Here is a 22,102-nt window from a genome sequence, read left to right as displayed (position 1 = left end):
GTGGGCTCACACTGCCCATTCTGTGGGCTCACACTGCTCTCCAGCTGCCCAGGCAGTGCTGGGCAGGGCCGGTTGCCAGAGCTGCTCCAGAGGTGGCAGCTGGATCCCAGCCCTGCTCTCCACTGCCAAACCTCATCTTCCTTCAGCAAGGCTAAGTGCTTTCAGCCTTTCCGTCTCTCTTGGCATCAGAGTGCTCTGGGCACCCACCCAGCTGCTCTCAGGGCCCCTCACTCTGCGGGGCTGGTGCCCCCCTCACCCACTGCTGTCACTCCCTGGGTGCCCACAGCTGGGGTGGGAGTCAGGGCTCTGCTCAGGCTCCAGCTCCTTCTCCATCACACAGCACCTAGAGCAGCCTGAGCAGCAAGATTCCATCTCAGCACACACAAATATCTAAGCACTGACCAGAGCAGATATTTTGCAGAGGTGCCATCCCCCCACAGCCCCAGGCAGGTCAGCAGGGTGTGAGATGGACCTGCGGGTCTTGCTGCTGCTGCCTTGGTGTGTTTTACATGACAGGGAACAGAGAGAAAGTGTGAGTGTCAGAGCTGCAGCCACATGGCCAGAGGGAACTTCACAGTGTCACATTATGTCACAGCAAGGGTCTGCAAACCTCCAGCACCGCGGGCTCACTGGAGGGAGCCCAGCACACACTAGTGGCACCCACAGCCCAAGCACTGGCACTGCCCAGAGGACACAGACCCCTGTGCTGCCAGGGTGGCCAGGCTCAACTCTCAGGGAAGGGATCTCCCTCCACCACTCTCCCCTCATTTCTCCATGCCTTCTCCAGCTGTCCTCGCCCTATTTCAGTGGGCACCTGCTGCAGAGGGGCAGCAGCAGAGGCAGGGAGTGAAACTTCCCAGAAAAAAAAGCAGAGGTGGGAAGTTGAGCAGTCTAAGGGCATCACTTCCCTCTCCTGTAGCTCCATCCCCTCGAGTGACCTGCTCTGGGCCAGGGCTCTGGGACAAACACCGTGCAGGCACACTGGGTATGCACACACACACACACCAGTGCCCCCCTGTATGGACCCTGGCTGTGCCCGGGTACCCAGGGATGGGAGAGCAGGGCTTGTGTTCCAGCCAAGCCTCGCCCTTGGCCTCACTCCAAGCAGGCAGCAGCTCCTGCCCACACCTCCATTGGTAGTCCCTCCTTGTCCCCGGCACAGCAAAGCCCTCAGGGGCTTTTGTCCTGTGGGTGCCAGCAGTGCCACTGTCACTCCTGGTGTGCTGTCCCGGCGCAGGAAGGGCCGTGGGTGCTGCGTGAGCAGAGGCTGCCACGGCTCAGGCAGAGGGTTTGGCCTCACCCGGGCCCAGGACAAGCCCACCCACTGCTGATGGCCCCAGGAGCCTCACCCCTGCAGGCCCCCATCTCTGCCCACCATGGCACACAGCCCCAATTTGGGAGGGCGACCGACAACATGTGTTTAGCCTCCACCTTCCGCAGCCTGTTACACCTCCTGCTCCCACCACTTCTATTTTTGAGGGTGAGAGTTGTGGTGCTCTGTCGTTTCCCCAATTTGAGCTCTTTTCTCCCAGCAGTTCCCCAAATTAGCCAGTTTCCACGGCAAAGCACAAAACCTGCCAGACGGACCTGAACAGTGCTGGCAGAGCCCAGCTCTGCTGCCCCGGCTCCCACTCACCCCAAAAGATCCACTGGGAAAGAAAATCCTTGTGAAAATAAGGATGGGGACTTAGATAGCAGGCATTTGGGTGGTTTTCTGACGTAAGAGATGAAAGGACACTGGGGTAAGGCTGTGGGGTCAGCCCCAAAGGGAACCCTCTGCATCCCCACACATTCTCCCTCCTCTGCTGAGAGCAAGTTATTGGGTGGTTTAAGTGTTTTAAGTCCCAGAAACATGAGAGTCCCCATAACTAAGGAATCATCGTCCCTGGAGGGATTTAAAAGCTGTGTTGATGTGGCATTTGGGAACATGGGTTAGTGGTGGCCTTGGCAGTGCTGGGGGAACAGTTGGACTTGATCTTAGAGGCTGGATCCAACCTAAACTACTCCGTGAATCAGAGATGCCTGTGAAGTAATGGCACAGAAGTGCCCTCAAGCAAGGAGGAACATCTTCTCCAAAGGGCTGTGAACCACAGTGAGCCCCTGAGCACCATGCTGTGCCCACACCCGGGGCATCAGAGCTGTACTTACATCAGAGGCAGGGCCCTTGTCGGCGCCAGGGCAGGAGAAGGTAACGAACTCATGGCACCGCTTGTGCACGACGAAGCAGCAAACTGGAAAGAGAAGACAGGGACTGGGTGAGGAGCATGTTACAGGATCAGCACCAGGAGAACCGAGAGTTAACAAAATAAAATGTAGCTACATCTGATTCACGAGCAGAGGCCCCACAGCCTGAGCAGGTTTTTTAAGCCACGGTAGAGTTTCAACCCTTATTGAACATCACTGACCAGACCAGGCTATTAGTAAAAGTCAGTAGAACAAAGTGTTGAGCAAATGTCAGAGGAGGGCTGGGAACCCTTCTGTTCCTCTGAGCTCATTGTCACTCGTGGCACACGCTGAGGTCACCGCCGGGAATAAAAAGAGGGAGAATCTGGCGTTCGCGGGTATCTGAGCTGAAAAGTGCATGTGTCCAAAAATGGAAGATTGTACTGAGGGAACAGGTGGGCAATTTTCCTCCCACAGCTCTGCTTTTCTTCAGCATCTCCCCAGCCTCCGTTTGCCAGACCAGAAGACACGCAAGTCTTCCTCCCCTCACGCACGTCGACGACAGTCGCCCTTCTGGGAACAGCACAGGGAAATCAATCCCGACATGCCACTACCCAGACTTCCAAGCAGAAGTATCCAGAGCTAAGTCCCCATCCCCTAAACTACCAAACCCTTCCAGCACATGCCAAGCTGAACCTGCCAGCACTATTTCTGTAGTTTTTGCAGTCAAAGCACCGTACTTCAAAGCTAATGTTTTCCCTAAGTGACAAATAAGCACATCACCTTCAGTAACAGACCTTGAAGAGCCATTTGGCACTGCAGGGAACTTCAGCTGATGGCCCAGATCTTTTTTGAGGGTCTCAGCCCACCTCACCCTGCAACTGGAGGTGGCAGCACTGCTTTGAGGAGCTGGGATGTCCCAGGTCTGGGGAACAGGCACCACCTCACACCCCACGTCACGTCCTCCTGAGTGCCAGCTCGTGCCTGGGTGCACCCACACTCTGCACCACATCCACACTGTGCCCCATCCCTAGGGATGGGACCTCAGCTCCCAGGGGCACCACCATGTCCAAAGGGAGCCCAGGCAGGAATGGAGCAAAGGGAACAAGCACTGATTCTGAGGGGAAGCCTGGGCACCACTCTCTGCTCTGCCTCAGGGGTCTCACCTGCCACATCCTTTTCCCAAGAGACATGGTTACACTAAATAAAGGGCCCTTTGGAGGATGAGGAGCAGGCATAGAGGTTTGGAGACAGAGCTCAGGAACCAAACTGAGCCATGAACAAGAACAGAGCAGGTTTCAGTTGCAGCACTATGGGACATTTCCTAAGGAATAAGGAAAAGGTGAGTGACATGGGCCATGAACCTCACAATCCCCTCTTTGTGCTCTGCTACATCCAGCTGTAAATTCCTTTCCCTTTCCACATTTTTCATTGTGAAAGAACCAAACCCAGAAGCTTTTAAAGGCAAAACATCTGCCAAGAGCTCTCTCCTCGCAGGACCTCTCACTTGCTTTTCTGAGGCAAACAAACAAACATTTTCTTGAAAGCGTTGCTCACCATCTCTGTCATTTGTATATGGAGACAGAAGCATCTGGGAAGCAGGAAGGAAGAAATTAGAACCATATTAGCAAGGTTTTCTCCTGAAGTGTGTGCATAAACTCAATAACTGTGACACGCCGGAGCTCAGGCGCCGTCGGGAGGGTGCTCTGCTGCCAGAGCCTGGGCTGCAGCAGGAGTTTCCCAGCAGAGCAGGGGTAATTCCAGCTCAGCAAAAGAAACAAGACTGCTACTAGGGTGAATTTATCATGGAATGGTTTAGGTTGGAAAGGATCTTAAATATCATCCCTGGTAGTGTCCAAGGTCAGGTTGGACAGGGCTTGGAGTAACCTGGTCTAGTGGAAGGTGTCCCTGCCCATGGCAGGGGGTGGGACTGGATGGTCTTCAAAGTCCCTTCCAACTCAAACCATCCAGGATTCTCATATAGATTGTAAGGATAACATAGACTGTAAAGAGAATCCACTGGAGGACAGTGGAGCAGAACACTTCCCTGTGCATCCAGCACAAACTGGAGCTCTCTGCTGATGGCACCAGGCTGGGCTTTGCATCCAGTGCTTCAAAGGAAGCTCCACAAGCCTTGGAAAGATCCACTGGAACACTTCACACATGCTTAGGTGAATGCTCCATCCATGCAAAAAAAAACAAAAGGGCCAATAGAACTAATCAGGTACAGGGTCTCATGTCAGTAAACCCGTCTCAGCTCCCAGACATGCATCCCACCCAACAGATGTGTGGAGTTTTGATAGATCTTTCCAGTGCTGTACCCTCCTGCTGTCATCACACTTCAGCAGTTTAAGCCCATGTCTTTGTCAGTTTAGAAACCCCAGCACGAGCAGCAGCTTTCCCAGGTTGCTAATTAGACAGTTAATTTGTAAATCTTATTATTTGGATAATAAAGTTATCAAATCCCACTGGTGAGCTACAAACATCCCAAGTCATTTGTATACAACAAGAAGGAAAGATTAACCTTTCCCATTCCCTACTGCATAATGCAAGAGTGTTTCCTGGCCCTAAATTATCCTTCAGAGCCAGCTCCACTGCAGGGGTCTCAGGAGTCATCTCTGTCCTGACACAGGATCCAAACCCTATGGAATCCAAGAGGCAGAGACCCCCAGCTCAGCAACTCTCCACAGCCTTATGAAACTTGCTGGAACACACGTTTTTCATACCAGCCCCAGCACAGAGTGTCACATCTGAAGAGATTTGCACCAAAGTATCAGGGCCAGATCACACATATCCATTCCCTGGGATCCTGACACAGTCCTGGGAAGAAAGGTCTTCTGGAAGGTTGGGTTTGAGGGCTAAGAAATCACAATAGGAACAGGGCATTTTCAAACCCCAGGAAATAATCTTATTGTGGAGGATGAAAACAGAGAAAATGCTAGAAAATGCTAACACAGTATTGCTTAAAAAACCATATACACACACATACATGCTGAAAGGCTTCTTGGCTTAAACCACTGCTCAAAAACCCTCCAGAAAAACATAAAGCAATTTCCTAAACTGATCCCAGAACCTGCCAATCAGAAAAACCTCATCAAAATGTGTTCCAGGAGTTTGAAGTCTGCAAAGCAAATGTCTGGCATGGGAAGGGACTTCCTGGGGACGGGACACCCTGGGAAAGGGACCTGCCAAGGCAGCGAGGGCGAGCGGGGCAGCTCAGCAGAGCATCCACCAGCTCTGGGCTGCCAATGGCCAGAGCAGCCCAATCCCCTGAACACAAGGGGACAGGCTGCAGAATTACAGCTCTATCTGGCAGCAGTTGGGGCTGGGAGCAGTTGGCTGCCTGCATGTTTTGGAAGGATGTTGCCTGTTCCTGCAGCAGCCAGAGGCAGCCGAGCAGCTGCTGCTCCCACGGGCAGCGCGGCCGCTGCTGCCCAGAGCCCGCCCGGGCACCTTCCTGCTGCAGAACATTCCCCTTTCTCCTCTTTACAACACGTAAACAAACTCCAAAGCGTTTCCCTGCCATCTCTCACCTCACAGGCTCCTTCTCCCCTCAGACAGCTGGGCACTTTGCCCAAAGACACAACAATGCCCAAAGATTTGCTCTTAGAATACAAAATCCTTCCCAGGCCAGTCGCTTCTGCCCAGGGAAAGCCCTTTACCAAAGCTTTAAGCTCCTTATACTGGCATCAGGCTACCCAGGGAGCCAGCCCAACACAAGCGTAAGCATTCCTGGGAATATCAAAGCCCAGGAAAGGCTCAGGTCAGCATATCATTTGTAGACCCCTAAGACTGCTGAGCCTGTCCCGGAGAGCAGCAGCCCCTGCCTGTGCTGCTACTGCCAGGACACACAGCATCAGAGAATCCTGGAATGCTCTGGGTAGGAAAGGACCTCAAAGCTCATCTCATTCCAACTCTCTGCCATGGGCAGGGACATCTTCCACTAGCCCAGGTTGCTCAGAGCCCTGTCCAACTTAGCCTTGACACAGTGACCAGTCCTGCTCAGAGCAGGTCTTTTGTGGTATTTTGAGCACTATTTCTCCAGCCTACTTTGTCCTGGCTCTGGATCAGGTATTTGGGATGCTACAAACACATGAGAGAGGGAAAGCTGTCCTTGCCCATACCATGGCTGTGCTGTACAGATCTACTTGTGCAAAGAAAACAGATCATAGAATATCCTGAGCTGGAAGGGACCCACAGGGATCGAGTCTAACCCCTGGATGGGCACAGGACTCCCCAGGAATCCCACCATGTGCCTGAGAGCTGTCCAAACCCTCTCTGAGCTCTGGCAGCCTTGGTGCTGTGCCCACTGCCCCGGGGAGCCTGGTCAGTGCCAACCACTCTCTGGGGGAAGAACCTTTTCCCAATATCCAACCTAAATGACTGCAAAGGCTCACAGACAATGGAAGAAAAGCCGTGGCACTGGGCCACCCAAAGCCCCACATCTCCACATAGCCCAGAAAAACCCAGGAGAGCCCCCAAGCTGCCTCCAGCCCCTGTGGAAGCTCTTGGCCCTCTGCAGGGGGCCCTGGCACCAGCCCACAGGGAGAGCACAGACCCACAGCATCCCTGGCACACAGAGCAGGGTTGGCCCAGGGTGATAAATCCTCTCCTGTCCCTGCTCCCAGCCTGCCACCCGAGCTGGGATCAGCCTCCTCTCCCACATGGAACATCGTGAGCTGCAGGAAGGTGTCCAGCCCTCCCCAGGGCCCAGTCACTGTGAGAAACTGCTCCCTGCAGGAGTGAACCCTGCCTGGCAACCCACAGAGCAGCCCTGCCTTCCATTTGATCTCCATTTGGTGCTCTAATTTCATTGCATGCACTCCTCCTGATGTTCCGAAGAAGGGGATAATCAATTTTCCCTGAGTCCTTCACAAAATGAATAATTCAGTGAAGTCACCTCTGCTGCCTCCCCCGAGTTCATCCCTTCCCAGAACACACATTCCCACTGAAGGGAAGCCTTCGTCCCCCTCGTTAGGCCAGAGAGAGGTCTGGAAGCACCAGGAACAGTCTTGGATACAGCATGTCAAGCAAGGGAGACAGATGGAGAGTTAACAGAGACAGAAGAAGGTTCAAGCAAGATTCATCTAAAAATCAAAGCCAGGGAGGAGTTCAGCCCTCCCCAGGGAGCTGACGGAGCCGAGCTCTGGCAGATGGTTCCAGTATCACGAAGCTCAAAGATTATTTCGAGCATATCTCAGTGTGTAGCTGCTCCCTTCCAACCTGTGGATATTCTCATTTGGATAACGTCTCCACTTCCCAACTAACAACAGACTCAGGAAACAGCTTGGAATTCAGATTAGCAAAACTGAAGAAAATAAAAAACACCAGGAAAAAAAAAGATTTTTTTTTTTTAAAGAAGCTTTGTGTTGATCCACCTACAGTGGGCAAACCCCCGGGGTCAGAGGCACTGCCCTGGGCTGTGCCCCAACGAGGGACTGAAACGCTCCAAAGCCAGAGCTGCCCACGATTTTCCATTCCACATTAAAAAAAATAAATCAGACTCACGACATCAAACAGAGGCAGTGAAGCGTGGTAATCATAAAATAAGGGGAAATAAGGGCTCCAGGAGGGGAAGTCCTCAATTTCTGACAGCACTTTACAGCTTTTAATCACTTAGAGCACAGAGAGAGAAGCTGAGCTAAAATTTGTGCTCTTTGGATTTAATCCCCAGCTTTGGTTAAAAGCTTTCTGGGGTTCTTATAGCACAACAAATGTCTTCAGCTCCTCAGACTTCAGTGGTTTTCCCACTGTCAGCTCCAGAGAGACACAGTAAAAACAACCATGATCCACAGGGATTTTCACATAGCACTGGGAACAGGGATGGGGATGTCAGGATCTGGGCTGATGCATCGGTTGCTTGGTTGCTGGAGGATGAAAAGAGTGACACAAAGGACCTTGCCCACCCTCCCTGGGTCTGTGCCTGCTCCACCACAGCCCAGCAACCACAAGGAATGATGAGAAACTTCTGTGCCCTGGAAGACACTGGAATTTTGCTGATTTGCCCCACTGGGCACATGGTCCAGGCACGGCAGCATCCTGGCACTGGGATGAGCAGAAAGGTTAAGGCAGAGGACAGAGGCCATGGGGGACCAGGAAGAAGGGGAGAGGTCACTGATTCAAGTAAAAGATGAAGTGATGAAGTGAGGTGCAGGGGTAAGAAGTGTGAAAAGGCATTTCTGCCCAGTTTGGTCTTGTTACAGAAAAGGAAACAGCCATTTTCCTTAAGGAAAAGGGGAAAAAATAGATAGCACAAGACATGAGGCTTCTTTTTCGTGAGGTCTCCTGAGCCTGTTGCTCTAGAAGGCTCTGATTGCCTGGACAGCTACAAAGATTTCAACCCCAGGGAATGATTCTCTCCCAGACCTGTTAATCCTGCAGCAGTGGGACACAGAAACCTCTGTCACAGACCTGAGGAGGCCCAGCCTGGCAAACCAGTGCTGGGAGAGCTATCATCGAGTGCCAGGCAGAGAAAACTGCATTTCCTGATATTTCTGAAGCAAAAGCAGCAGGATGTGTCTTTTTAAAGCTGTACAATCTCCCAGCCATTACAAAAGCAATTCTCACTGTCCCTTCTGCTCTCCAGGAGATTCAGGCAGCAGTGGTCGGAGCTGGGACCACTTAAGATCCCTACATAACAGGCAGGGCTTTTGCCCACCACTACTCATCCTAGGCTGGCTTCTGGAGAGGGATGGAGCATGGACACAGACACGTGGGATCAGGGATCACACAAGGATATCCCCTTTTGCAGGGAGAGGAGGATATTCAGGCTCCTCTTGGCCCCCCAAGGTCTTTCCAGTTCAGGAGCTCAGCAATAGGGTCTATGTGCCTGAAGAGTTGGAATCCTCTTTTGTGCACATCCCTGTCAGGAAAAGGGCACACTGAAATACCCTAATTTATTTAGGCTCCTCATCTGCCCAAAAACCCAGCTCCAGGCTTTTTTGCTCACATGTTCTATTGACTCTACAGGGAAAATTCCAAGAAAACTGACCCCTCACTCTTCTGTCTGTTTGCTCTTTGGGAGGGGAAAAGGGGCAGTGTTGGCTCTTGAAACCCAGGATGCTGCAGAAGAGCCCCATCTCCCTCATCCCACGATGCCACCGGCCAGCAGCGCGTCCATCCCGGGGTGGCAGCTATTTCCAGAGACACAGAGACATTAATTTTGCATCAGAGAGCCTGTCCTGGCTCCGAGAAAATCGGCTCAGAATTTAAATACTTCATCAGCATTTCTCCCGGACTGAGTTGTAACAGAGATTCACTTTCAGGCTGAATAATTTAGCCCCGCGTGTGCTCCCGGCCGGCGCGACACACGGAGCAGCTCCTGCAGATCCACCGGCTGTGCTGGAAGCACCCGTGCTGACAGGAGTTCTGGGAGCCCACCAAGACCCCCCGCCCCAACAGCACAGGCAGGGCCCGAGATGGTTCTTGGCAGCAGCACTGGGCTCTGGCTCCAGCAGCAGGAATTGCCACAGCCTCCAAAACTGGGCAAGAGCCCAAAGCTCAGCTTTACCTCTTTCCTCTGTGAACTAAAAGTTTTAGGGTTCCTCAGAAACATTTGTGTTATTGATACCCTGGGATGGGGAGGAAAACACTTCCAGTACCAAGGGTACTGTGGGCAAGGTCTGGGGGGCTCCTCACGCTGCCACAGGCTGAGAGCTCTGGGTGGCTCCTGCAGACCCATCATCGTCCACCACTGAGCTCCAGCAGCATCCAGGGTCAGAGCTGGGCACAACTGGCACCTGCAGCTTCTCGGGGTAAGACCTTGTCAGCAGAACTCAGGTGAATCCAGTGCCTGCAGTGCCCAACACCTGAACCAGCCCCAGCAGCTGCACTGAGGAGGGGAAGGAAGGCTCTCCTGGTTGCTCCTGAAAGGTGTATCTTTAACATTCCTCCTTTTCCATTGAAAGGGGCTGAGTATTTTGAGCCCAGCCACGCGCTTCAAGAAGGACTTGAGCCCACATGAACAAACACCCAGAACTGCCTGCAGCTTTTCCATGACATACCATAATGAACTGACAACATCCTCTGCATGACAATGAATGTGCTGGAGCCAGGCAGGATGAGGAGCATCAATCATTTCCAGCAGTGGAAGAGGAGTGGGTGGGGACAGGGACGATGACAGCATCAGAGCTGGGATGGGGAGAGAACTTCATTCTCCCACTGCATGTGCCAGAGGAACACCTAAAACCACATCCAGGCTACCAGGGACAGGGCTGTCCAGGTGGAGGGTGGTCCAGGATGCCAGGGACAGGGTGGTCCAGGCTCCAAGGGACAAGGCTGTCCGGGCAGAGGGGCTGCTTCAGGAAACAAAATCCAGCTGGCCTGGATTTTGTGGCTCTTGCTGGCACAGGGTTCACTGGATGTGGCAGAGGGTGAATTCCTCCACCCAGCTTGGGCCAAAAAAGCTGCTTGGGAGCAGCAAATAGAGCATCCCAGGATCCAAAGACACCCTACAGGAACTGTTCTTTCACCCTACCATGTGCCTGTTCCTGGACCATGCAGGTCCACAGCTGAGTCCCACCACAAAACAAGCTACTGAGAGACCAACAAAAGCCCCTGGCAGAACCCTCACAGAGAGGCTCTTTGCAGTGTGGGGGTGACCACGGGGCACACAGTCACTGAGCTGCACCACCCACCCACTCCCCAAACCCAGCTCCCCCAGGACACAGCCAAGGCCAGCAGGGACGCTGAGAGCCATGAGAATGAAGCCACCAATGTCTCCCCATGGATACCTTTCTCCTCTGCTCCGTTCCCTGTCCCAGGTGCAGCTGCACAGACCCACACAAGGGCAGGGGAACTCGCCGGGTTGTGCTGCCCACACACGGCCCCGACAGCGCCCTGAAGGAACGGGAGGGGAACGTGCTGTTCCCCACCCTTAATTATAGCCCGGTCACACACTGCAGCTACACTAACAGGTAATTTCACAAGGTGGAATTTGGTTCTTCCCATGTTAACAGTCCCCTCTAACCTGTTTCTTAAAAGCCTGAATCACGAGCCTTGGAGGCATGGAGGGAAGGTCGGCACAGGAAGGATGGCCCCGAGGCAAGCAGGGACAGGGACACGACGATTTGGGGATCACAGGCACTGGAGGAGGAGCAGCCAGGTGCTGGCCAAGGTCAGGCAGAGGAGACACCTCTCGAGATGCACAAACGATGGACAGACTTGCTTTGTACCTTGGACAATTGGGGACAGGCATCGAGGACACTGCTGCAGCCCCCACAGAGCCCTGTGCCTTTGCAAGGGGCTGGGGGCTGGGTCCCTGGGGACATCCCTGGTGCCTGCAGCCAACTCTGCTCACAAACACCCACATACCAGCTTCAGGACCAGTCCCAGCCCCCCAGCGACACCCTCAGCATCTCCACCAGTGAGAGATGAAAAATAAGCACTCTGTGATTAATCAAAGCCCCGAGGGAGCAGATTAAACAGTCTTGGCAATTAGTTCTGGATTTCTTACGAAGGCGCTGGAAGACAGTGGAAAGCTGCTGCAGTCCCTGAGGATGAGCACCGAGTCCTCCTAAAACCCTGCACCAGTTACACAACTCGCCGGCGCTGTGGCGATGTGTTAAATTACAGATGGTCTCAATTAAAAGTGCAGAGATGGAAAGGAGGCTCGGAAAAAAAAACCCCACATGAGAAGAAAGAGATCATTAAAAACTTGGCAGCCTACTTTGACTCTGGTGACCTGGTAATTTAATATTGTAATTGAAACTCCGGGTCAGGCTCTTGAGAGGAGGGAGAAATATGGAAAGGTATCCCAGCAGGATCAGCGCTGCCCAGAGAACAGGTCAGGCATTAAGAAGAGGGCAGTCCCAGTGGCAGATAACCCACCACCAGCCCAGTTATGACTCTTGTATCTCCCAGCCTGAGAAGATGCTGCCAGCCTGCTTTGAAGCCATTCCTTTTTGTCACAGCGTATTAATCCTGTTCAAGGCAGATAAAAACCCAGTCCCCAAAGTGCTAATAATGTAACTCAGTTAAAGCTGGATTTCGTCGCTTATCTTCAAGAAGAGAGGGGAACTTCACTTCCATTTTCTTCCTCGCGTCCCCCCTTGCCCTTAAATTTTAATATTCTGAGCACTGTCATATTTCCAAAAGCAGAGACCAAGTCCCAATGCCCCAAGAACAGTGCCTGCACCTCCAAACAGGCACTGAGCCACAGGGACACCAGGCTGGGGAAGGGCCTTTCATCATCAACATCACCAACAATACCCCTTGTTACCAGTGCCATGTGCCCATGTCCCACCTTGTCCCAATTCCACCTCTGTCTGCAGCCTGGGGTCCACCCAGTTCTCCCAGCACTGGTGCTGCCCAGCACAGCCAGTGGCAGTGGGAACAAGCCCCATGCACTGCCCCCATCTATCCATTAGATAGGATATCAGGGAAAATTTGCACGGATCCATCTGGGAATGTTACGGTTTTATGTCCCTAAAAGAGCTGGTGTCACACACACCTCAGTGGTGCTCCAGAGCTACAGTGAGAAATCACAAGAGGTGGCTCCTGCCCAGGGACAGGGACACCTTGCTAAGGAAAGGGGATTAGGGAGCCTTTCCTACAAGGGGCAGGTGTCAAACCAGTTTCCTGAATAAATCACAGAGCTGCATATGTTTGGAGCACCTTGGGATGATGGGATCAGGGTCAGCCACGTGCCTACAAGGACATCTCAGCAGAGATCCAAACCCCCCTCTCTCACTGGTGCCCCCACCACACCAACTGCCCCAAGGCACTGTGGGGTGGGGTCCAGGCATGCCCCAAACAGCCTCTGCCTCCTCCTGAACCTGGAGCACGCTGGAATCCATGGATTTCAGTGAGGATTTCATTGTGCTCATCCTAAGCCTCCTCTGGCCAAGAGGCTTCACAGTCCTGATAGGAGTATTAATTTTCCCTGGCACTGGAGATCCAGAGACTGAGCTGCTTTTTGCCCCTGTAGAGCAGCAGGAGAGGTTTATGCTGAGTGCTCACAGTGAGATGCTGCACTTGTGTCCTGTAGATCAGCTACAGAGGGCAGAGAGTGGAGCTCATACATGGGAGAAACCTCTCAAGCACCCCTGGTCAGAAGTGGTGGTTTTTTCCAGAGCACTCACCTTCCCTCCAGAAGCTCATCACCAGTGAGCCAAGGGCCTGGAGTTCAAAACCAGCCCTACAAATGTGAATAAATGAAGCTCTTTGACCAAGACACCATCGAGAGTAGACCAAGAACACAGAATTACCACACAGTAAAGGCTGGGAGGCATTTATATACTGCTAAAGAGATGGTATGGGCTGTACTCTTGCTCCTCTGTGTATTTCTAAAAAAAACCCAGAAAGCTGCATGGTCCCTTGGCTTTTCAGGAAGCACAAAAAACCAAAATAATCATGAATACAACAGGAACATATTTTTTTTTGTCCGATATGAAGAGTAATGACTTCCCTGCTGCTGCCTCAGGCTTATTTTGAGCTGGCAGCATCTTGGGAGGGTTTGTTCTCCACACACTGAATGATGTTTGAAGGGTTTCTTGAACACCCAGGAACGTGAACAGCTCAATTTAAGTACAAGTGAAAGCAGCAGTCAGCCAGGGTCCCGGTAAGGTGAAGCTGCCCACAGAGGATATATTTAGTGTTGCACAGCCCTGGGCTTCCGACACAAAACACTGACCGTGTCCCCTCTGCAGCTGCACCAGCAGCACGACACCTCCCTGGTGACCAAGCACAGCAACCCATGGCATGAACTTGAGGTTTTTAAGGTTCCTTCCAACCTAAATTTGCCCTGGCAGTGCTTTAAACACAGGCACAAACAGCTCCTGACATTAGCACACCTCCTGTCCATGCCACTGATCAAACCGAGCGTCCAAACAGTCTCAAGACATTTTTCCATCCATCTCTGGCCTCTCTCTCCTGTTGCACACCAGGTTTTGCCCCAGTTGGGCAGTCACCAGCTCGCTGCTGGGCACCTGTGCCCCAGTTTGAGGTTGGAGCCCAGTCCAGTGTGTCCTTCAGCACCTCCACTTCCCCCTGGTCAACATCCAACAGGTTGCCCAGAGGAGCTGTGGATGCCTCATCCCTGTTCAATGCCAGGCTGGATGGGGCTTGGAGCAATCTGATCTAGTGGAACGTGTCCCTGCCCATTGCAGGGGCATTAGAACCGGATGATCTTTAACAGTCCTTTCAATCCAAACCATTCCAGGATTCTGTGAACTAATCCAGATAAACATCAGCCAGCATGTTTTGGAGCTTCCAAGCCCATGAGACACCTCAGGACCTGCCAGGCAACAGGAGATAAAGCTCTATCCCTGATCCTGCATGGTGGGAAGCCAGAAAACACCCCCATGAGCCTGCTCTGCTCCCTCAGCACGGCCACCCACGGCAGGGATGTGGGACTGCAGTGCTGTACCCTGGCAGAAGAGAGCGGCCAACTGGACTCATTATTTCAACCACTTCCTCCAGCAGCACAACACAGGCTCAGTGCCACAGCTGAGACACAGAGCAGGGGTTCCCTTTAGCTTTGGACTCTCCCAGCCCCTCCAAGAGGAGCGTGTCCCCCAGACCTCAGCAGTTGGCAGCAGGGGGTTCAGAGGGACCCCGGGGCTGGAGCCCGAGCGCGGCAGCACCACCAGCCCCTGCTCCCGGCAGAGCTATCGCAGCAGCTCCATCTGCACGGGCAGCTGCTGACTCACAGTGCCCACGCTCCACCCCGGCCCCCCACGCTCTGCACCCTCCCACAGCACCAGCACCCCCCGCAGAGGGGGGCCCAGGGGGCTGGGCACCCAGCAGCCACCATCTGTGAGCCACGGGCTCAGAGAGAAGCTGTCCCATGTGCATTAAGGCTATTTTAACATAGGGATAAAATTAAATCAAGCATTTTGTCCCCGCTGTCTCTACTTTAAAAAGATCTGGCAGGACCATCAAATGCCGCAGGCAAGGAAGGGATGTTCTCCATCACCCGCTGTCACTGCAGGATGTCCCCAAAAAGCCACCAGCAGGTCTTCCCCCCCACCACAGCTCTCCAAACACCCATCGGGCAGGACCAGGAGCCAGTCAGTCCCCAGGAAAGCAGCAGCAGCCCAGGGCACTGGACCCTGGCAAAGGGAGGGGACACCAGGCAGCCCTTGGGCACCCCCAGCCCCCTGGGGAGAGGGCTCTGTGCTGATGTGACACTCGCTGCAGGGACAGGTGGGGGTGGTGGCACACGGGGCAGGTGACACACCACAGGGTGACACGTCAGGGTGCCCCCACTGAGGAGTCTCCTCAGACCCAGCAGACCAAAGCAGGGCACAGACTGCCAGCCCACAGTGGGGGATGCCTGTCCCCAGTGTACATGGTCTGAGTGGGGAAGGGCCCAGACGCTGCTCAACCAGCAATCACCTGATGAAGGCTAAAGCTCACCTGGAGCTGCTCCAGCTGCAGCAAGTGAGCATGAGCCACGCAGGGCATTGGGAGGGCACAGCAAGGGAAGAGCAAACCTTGAGCTGCAGCCTCACCTCCCTGTCAGGTCCCAGCAACATGACTAATTTGATGAGCTCCACTCTCCAAGGCCGTTCTCAGTCCCTCCCTTCTGCTGCAGTGGGGACACAGGGACAGCAAATTCCCTGTGATGGGGCTGGGCAAGGCAGCACAGGAGCCCCTACCCACGTCCTCCTGGACACAGCCCCCCACATGCTTGGGACAGGACCCTATTTCCACTCCTCTCATGTTCTCTACACAGAGGGGATCAGACCTGCACCCAAGCCCCCTCCCACCACCAGCCCCTCTGTGGGGCACTCCTCTGGGTTGGACAGCAGGTCAGGTTATCAGCAAACACAGCAACAGAACAACAGCCAGAGACTCTAATGGGCATCAAAGCCCTGCCACACACACACAGAGGATGTTTGTCTGTCCATCTGGAGCCAGGATTTGTCCTGAGCCACACACCAGGTCTGTGGCCAAGCAAAGGACAGAGTGTGGTTGCCCCAGCACTGTCCCAGCCTGAGCAGACACCCTGTGATGCCATGGAGAGCAGAGGCACAGAACCTGCTGGGGAATTGTTCTGCTGACACTCCTTAGGAACAAGTTGCTCCTATTTTCCAAATCCTGTTCAAACCAACGGCAGCCAGGTCAGCCAAAGGCTTCTCCCAGTGATGCATCTGATGCACTGGGCGGGATCCAGCCCCTAAGCAGCACCCTGTGAGCATCCCTGCACCCCGGGAGCCCTCTGCCAGCCTGGGCTCAGCTCCCAGCCCTGTCCCACAGCCATCACAGCAGGGACTGCAGGCAGCACCCACCAGTGCCCAGCAGGAGCACGGTCGAGCTTCAGGCTCTCCCAAGGCAGGGAGGAGCTCCAGCTTTGCATAAAAAACTGGATGTTACCAGGGGAGGACTCGCTGGGGTAGGAGACACTATGGATGAGGCTCCCATGGAAAGCCTCTGCTGGAGGCTCCCGAGGCAGCACCACAGTGTCCGTGCCAAACCCACTGGAGCCGCAGCACACAGGACTTGCCAGGGGACAGGACAGCAGCCCTGGCACTGTTTGCAGGGGCAATTTGCTATTTTGGCAACACATTGCCTGTGCCAGGTGCTCTGTTAACCCCATCACACAGGGCTGACCCTCCACTGCCAAAATGCCAGGGAACAGGAGTGAGGGGAAGCACAGGACTAACACTGACTGCTGGACAGTGTTAGCCCCCCAGACCTTGGGGGGCTTTGGGACCACCTGACCCTTCACTACAGCACATTGGGCACGAAGGAGAGAAGAAGGAAGGGAGGGAGGGAGGGAGGATACTCGCCGTGGTGCTGAGCACTCTCCTGGACTCTAGCCAGGAGATGAATGTTCACTTCCCAGGAGAGGTTTGCCAGCAGCACCACAAACAGCAAAACCCCTCGGCGCTGACCCTCGCAAGACGAGCGCTCCCACACTGCAGCCCCCACATGCCGCAGGAAGGGGAGCAGATTACACGGGGTTCTGTTGTTTTTCCTCCCTTGAAAACAGGCCATTATCTCCTGACAGGCTGGAGCGCTGTGTGTTATTACACAGCAACATCGCTGCCTTGAAGACATTCAAAGGGCTGCAGCTGGCAAGAGCGCTCGTGTACTTGGCACCGCTTTTGATGCTCCACGGATAAGATATTAAAATAACATTTCCAACATGCAGAATTACTGTGTCTGCTCGCTCCTCATGCTCCAGCCGGAGCTGCTGAGAACAAGGTTTTATTGATGCTGCCAGACAGGCAGTGCCGAGCACGGCGCAGGCTGGAGGAGTCACCTTGCTGCAGGAGAGAGGGGGCAGCTCTGTCCCGGGGATCCGTCTGTCCCTGCCCCAGGGTTTCCTGGGGGAAGCTCTGGGATGCAGCACTGCGTAGGATGGACTCAAAAACCTGTTCAAGGTGATGGCCGTGGAGAGGCAGAGCAGAGAGGCACCAGCCCTAGGCCAAGGTCAGCAGAGAAGGTGGGAATCAGACACTACCTGCAGTATCACCTTAAAGGAAGCATCTTAAAACACGATGGTGGGGAGGAAGAAAGCAAACCTGTTTGGTATTTTACCTTTTTTTTTTTTTAAAAAATAACATTTGGGTGAATTTTGTTTTAACAAAGCGGAGGGAACGCTTGGCTTCCGCTTCCTTAACAAAACTCCATCAACCCAGGAATTGAGTTTGCTCTTCTTGGACAACAGTCCTGTGCAATTACACACCACTGGGTTCAGTGAGAACATTATCTGGGCTGGCAGCTTTCGGAGGAGGAGAAGAGAAAAGAGAGGAGCCGTTTTATTTACACAGAGCTCTGCAAAGAGCTTTCCTGGCTCACTCTCCCCGTCCACGTCCCTGCCGGCCAATACGACTTTATTAATGTTTACGATATGCCCTACTTTTTAATGCGGCTCTGTCCCGGGGAAGGAATCCATTTGCATTTTTAATGGAATTTGGATAAGCAATTTAGCCAATCCCCTGCACACCAGGCTCCAAAACCCTCCCACAAAGAAAGCCCAGGTAGCAGCAGCCCCTCGGACACCCCTCGGACAGCCCCAGTGTCACCCCGAGCAGCCGGGGGTGACATCTCATCCCGACCCGGTGCCGCTGCAGCTGGCACAGCACCCGCACCCTCCCTGCCATCCCCACCTCGCCCAGAGGCAGCTTTACATCCAGTCTATTTTAATAAGGCAATAAAGGGGAAAGCTCCATACATAAGAGACTAAATGGGACAATAAAAATCTGTGAGCTCGCCCGAAATGTCTCCCAGCTGTTCTGCAGCACTTTAGAGGAACAAAATAGGGCAAATTTCAGAAATACTGAGTTTTGCTTGTGCATTCCCAGCAAGTCTCTCCGGTTCACATTGGCCTCTTCTTGTTTCCTCTCTGCTACACAGATAAAGAGAGGAACCTCTCTGCTGAGCCATGAAGAGCTGTCAGCAAGGCTGGGAGGAGAAGGAACAGAAGTTTCCAGTAACCCACTAGCTGCAGCACCAGCTCCTACAGCGAGCAGCAGCCCCCAGCCATGTGCTCACCCTCAGCCCCGGACAGACCACACCAGCTCCTCCACACCGAGATCTGCCGCGACATCCAGCTTGATTTTTGGAATAAAAACCTGATCTCCAGTAGAAGAGACACTTGCCCTTCACCTCTGCCTTACTACAGGTCCACGCCACCTCACCAGGGCAGGAAAACGAGCTGCAGCAGTTGAATCAAAAATTCCAGCCCACCTCCCAGAAATCTTTCCACGTGGAGTTTCCCCTTCCCCTTGGAGGGGAACACGGTGCAGCATCCCCCCCCAAGGCATCTCACTCACCCTGCAACACCTCCCAGCACATGCAGAGCCCAGGGAAAGACACAGGAATGTCCCCAAAACTGCTCTGCACAACCACCTCTTGCATACCCCTGAAGGAAGAATAATGTTCCTGGGAGCTTAAAGGCCACCCAGAATTGTTGGGGTTGAACAAGGAGGTGCAAACCCATCACCACCGAGGGGATGCTCCCCCACAGACCAGGGCATGGCTCCCCCACCATGCTGCCTCCAAAGCTCCCACGAAGCCACCCAAATGCTCTTGCAAACACAAACTTGTATCTGTTTGAAGAGTTTGGGGTGATGAAACCCCTAAAAGAGGTGCCTGTCCAAGCAGATTCCGTTTAACCCCCTGTCACTCTGCCTTCCAGCCTGTCCCTTGCCCCAGCACCCCACTGACCATCCCGAAGGTCCCCACCAGCCCACCCAGCCCCCAGCTGCCAGCTTCTGCCCTTCCACATCAACCACATCCCAGATCCAGCCTCATCCCAGATTGGCAGCTGCTCGGGGGCGGTTTTCCATTTCTGCACGCACGGCACCCGCTCCTCAGCACATGATCGAGTAATAAATATTTGGAAAGATCTGTTATTTTTACATAAACAGCCACAACACGCTGTAGAGGCTGGGGAAGGAGCCTGCTCCTCACTGCCGAGACCCAGGGTCACCTGCTGCCCCTTCCCCACCTGCCCCAGCACCCGGAGAGGGAGCTCTGAGGGATACTGGACACAGGACTCACTCATCCCAAGCTGCAGAGGCTCCTGGTGCTTCACTCTGGATGTCAAACAGCCCCTCTGAAGCCCCTCCAAAGTTTTGCCAGGGCACAGCACATGCAAACACCTCCATCACCTCTCCCAGGTCCCTTTTCATAAAATCATGGAATGGTCGAGGTTGGAAGAGATTTCTGGAGGTCCTTCTGTGCAACCCCCTGCTCAAGCAGGGCCACCACGACCATGTCAGGGTGGATTTTGAGTCAGGGTGGATTTTGAGTATCTCCAAGAAGGCAAACTCCACAAACTCTCTGTGCAACCTGTTCCAGCCCCCTCTTTGCCATGGGAGTGCTGTAACACGGAAAACCTCAGGCTCATCTCCCCTTCCTCCTGCTCCCATCTCCCAACACTGGTAGCCTGACAAATCTGCCAAAGAACCCAGTGCCCACATACAGGTCTGACCTGGAATGAATTCCATCTCTCTGTAAAGAATGGCCTGTCCCACAGGAATCCTGGGAATTATGGAGACTGGAGCTACAGAAGAGGAAGCAGGTTCAGCCCAGGACTCAAACTCACTTGCCAGCCACCCCCAGGGAAGCACTTCTCTGCCTTTCAGACTCCAGGAACATCAAACACACCCACCAAAAGGTGCTTCCCAAAAATTCATGTTTTGCACCCTGCCAGGATAATTCACTGCAAAGTGGTTCTCAAATACAGTACATTTACACGGCTGCATCTCCTAGACTGCGGGTTTTCCTGCCTTACATCATCCTTCCTCCTTCAGCAGCTCCAGGACTTTCCTCCCCTCCCACCCTCTCCGGGCACCACTGCTGGGCCGTGGCCCAACGTGACACCCACTGCCTGCGTCAGCCCCCTTCCCACCTCGGGGCCATTAATAACAATTACCTTATAATTCTATTTCATTATAAGGTTATTTTGGATGGCAAAGGCTGAGCCCAGCATATTCCCATCACTAATGGAATTACGGCTCCTTCCGCAGCCTCGAGCGCTGGGGGAGCGGGAGCTGCAGCCCCGGATGCTGGACCTGCTGTGCCTCCACCTCCGTGAGCTGTGGGGATGAAGCTGCAGCTCTGGGGCTTTGTCTTTGCTCAGTGAGCAGCTATTCCCACCCACATCGACTCACTCTGGGCTCCAACTCCAACCTGCAGACACCTCCTGTGCCATGATCCCCTCATGTGAGCATCCCTACAGCTCCTCCAGCAGACAGGCTCCAGCTTTAGAGAGCTACAGGCTCACACAGTGCCCAAAAGGGAGGAGGGGACGACTAAAGGAGGACATTGATGCTGCCTCAGCCTTTTTTTCTCCAAGGTTAGTGTTTACAGACCCACAGCCCCTGCTCCCTACCAGCCCCTGGCTCTCCAAGTGCTGTCCCAGTTCACATCCTGGGATACAAGGAAAACATCAACACGCAGGACTGTCATTTCAGAGGAGCTCTTTTCTATCAAGTTATAACTCAACACAAATGCTTCTTGCTGCTCTTTTCAGTGAGCAGGTTCCCAAAGGAGCAGGAGTGAGTGGCAGAGCCCTGGGGAGCACGGGGGGCTTGGGAAGGGCTGTGGAACTGCAGTCCCAACACACACACCCCGTCCTCATCCTCACCTAAACAAGCCACTGCCATGGGCCTTCGGAAAGCAAGAGGAAAGCAAGCTCCCTGGAGGAGAACACAACCTCCCATGGTGCTGTTCTGAAGCTGCAGTGCCCTTCAAGGGGGCCAAGGTCACCAAGAGCCCAGACAGATTTCAGCTGGGCAAATGTGACTGAGGAACAACTCTGGAGCTGCTTGCCCTAAGTCCAGGATCTGGCCGACATAAAATCCTTTCGCTCCTCGAGAAGGCTGCTGACATCCCTCCAGTGAGGAAGGAACATTCTGGATGGAATTTTTTAGAAAAAACAACAAATGTGAAACTGTAGCAAGAGCTTTGAGCATCACCTCCATCCTGCAAATTACAGGCTGGCTGAAGGCCTCCCCTCCTTCTGTACCTGCCACTCGTGCACCTGACAAAGGCAGCAGCCCCTGCAATGGCAGTTTTATAGAAAATTATCCCAAATATCAATTGATGCAATATTGGAAGGCAAATACTCTCTATGGCAACCTGAAAGGTCTTAATTATCCATGCAGGTGGCATAGAGAGCAGCCCCACACACACCGAGCTGGTAAACTGGGCTTTTGATAGTGGGTATTGAGGGGAAAAATCCCATTCAACTCCTTGAGAGTTCAGGCAGGTCCTTCATTAGGGAAAGATATTCTTGAACTCACTGCACCACCCCAAAAACTATTACATTTGCGACTTAAAACCCATCTGAGTGTTTTAACCAGGAGGGAGTTGGGAGGAGAAGGAATTAAATCAGGTTTCCAACCCAAGAACGCCCGTTCCCGTAGCAACAGCAGCACCGCGCTGGCGCGGACAGGCAGGAATGCTGCATCCAGAGCCTGCTCCAACCCGGCATCCAGGGCCATGGGAACCCCAGGACAGGCAGGAATGCTGCATC

At 53.6% G+C, this 22,102-nt stretch overlaps 1 protein-coding gene across 1 annotated transcript in view; it reads right to left on the bottom strand.

Annotated features, from left to right (window-relative positions):
• LOC113953483 (protein kinase C beta type) overlaps positions 1-22,102 on the bottom strand; it is a 91,666-nt gene that overhangs the window by 47,743 nt on the left and 21,821 nt on the right. Inside the window, exon 3 of the mRNA XM_027656668.1 lies at positions 2,149-2,231. Coding sequence (XP_027512469.1) covers positions 2,149-2,231 — 83 coding nt within the window. The remainder of the gene's footprint in view (positions 1-2,148; positions 2,232-22,102) is intronic.

This window comes from Corapipo altera, unplaced genomic scaffold, assembly GCF_003945725.1.
Source record: "Corapipo altera isolate COAL_440 unplaced genomic scaffold, ASM394572v1 104, whole genome shotgun sequence".
In the NCBI taxonomy this organism is placed as follows: domain Eukaryota; kingdom Metazoa; phylum Chordata; class Aves; order Passeriformes; family Pipridae; genus Corapipo; species Corapipo altera.
Note: the sequence above shows the minus strand (reverse complement) of the source record. Positions and strands in the feature narration are given on the sequence as shown.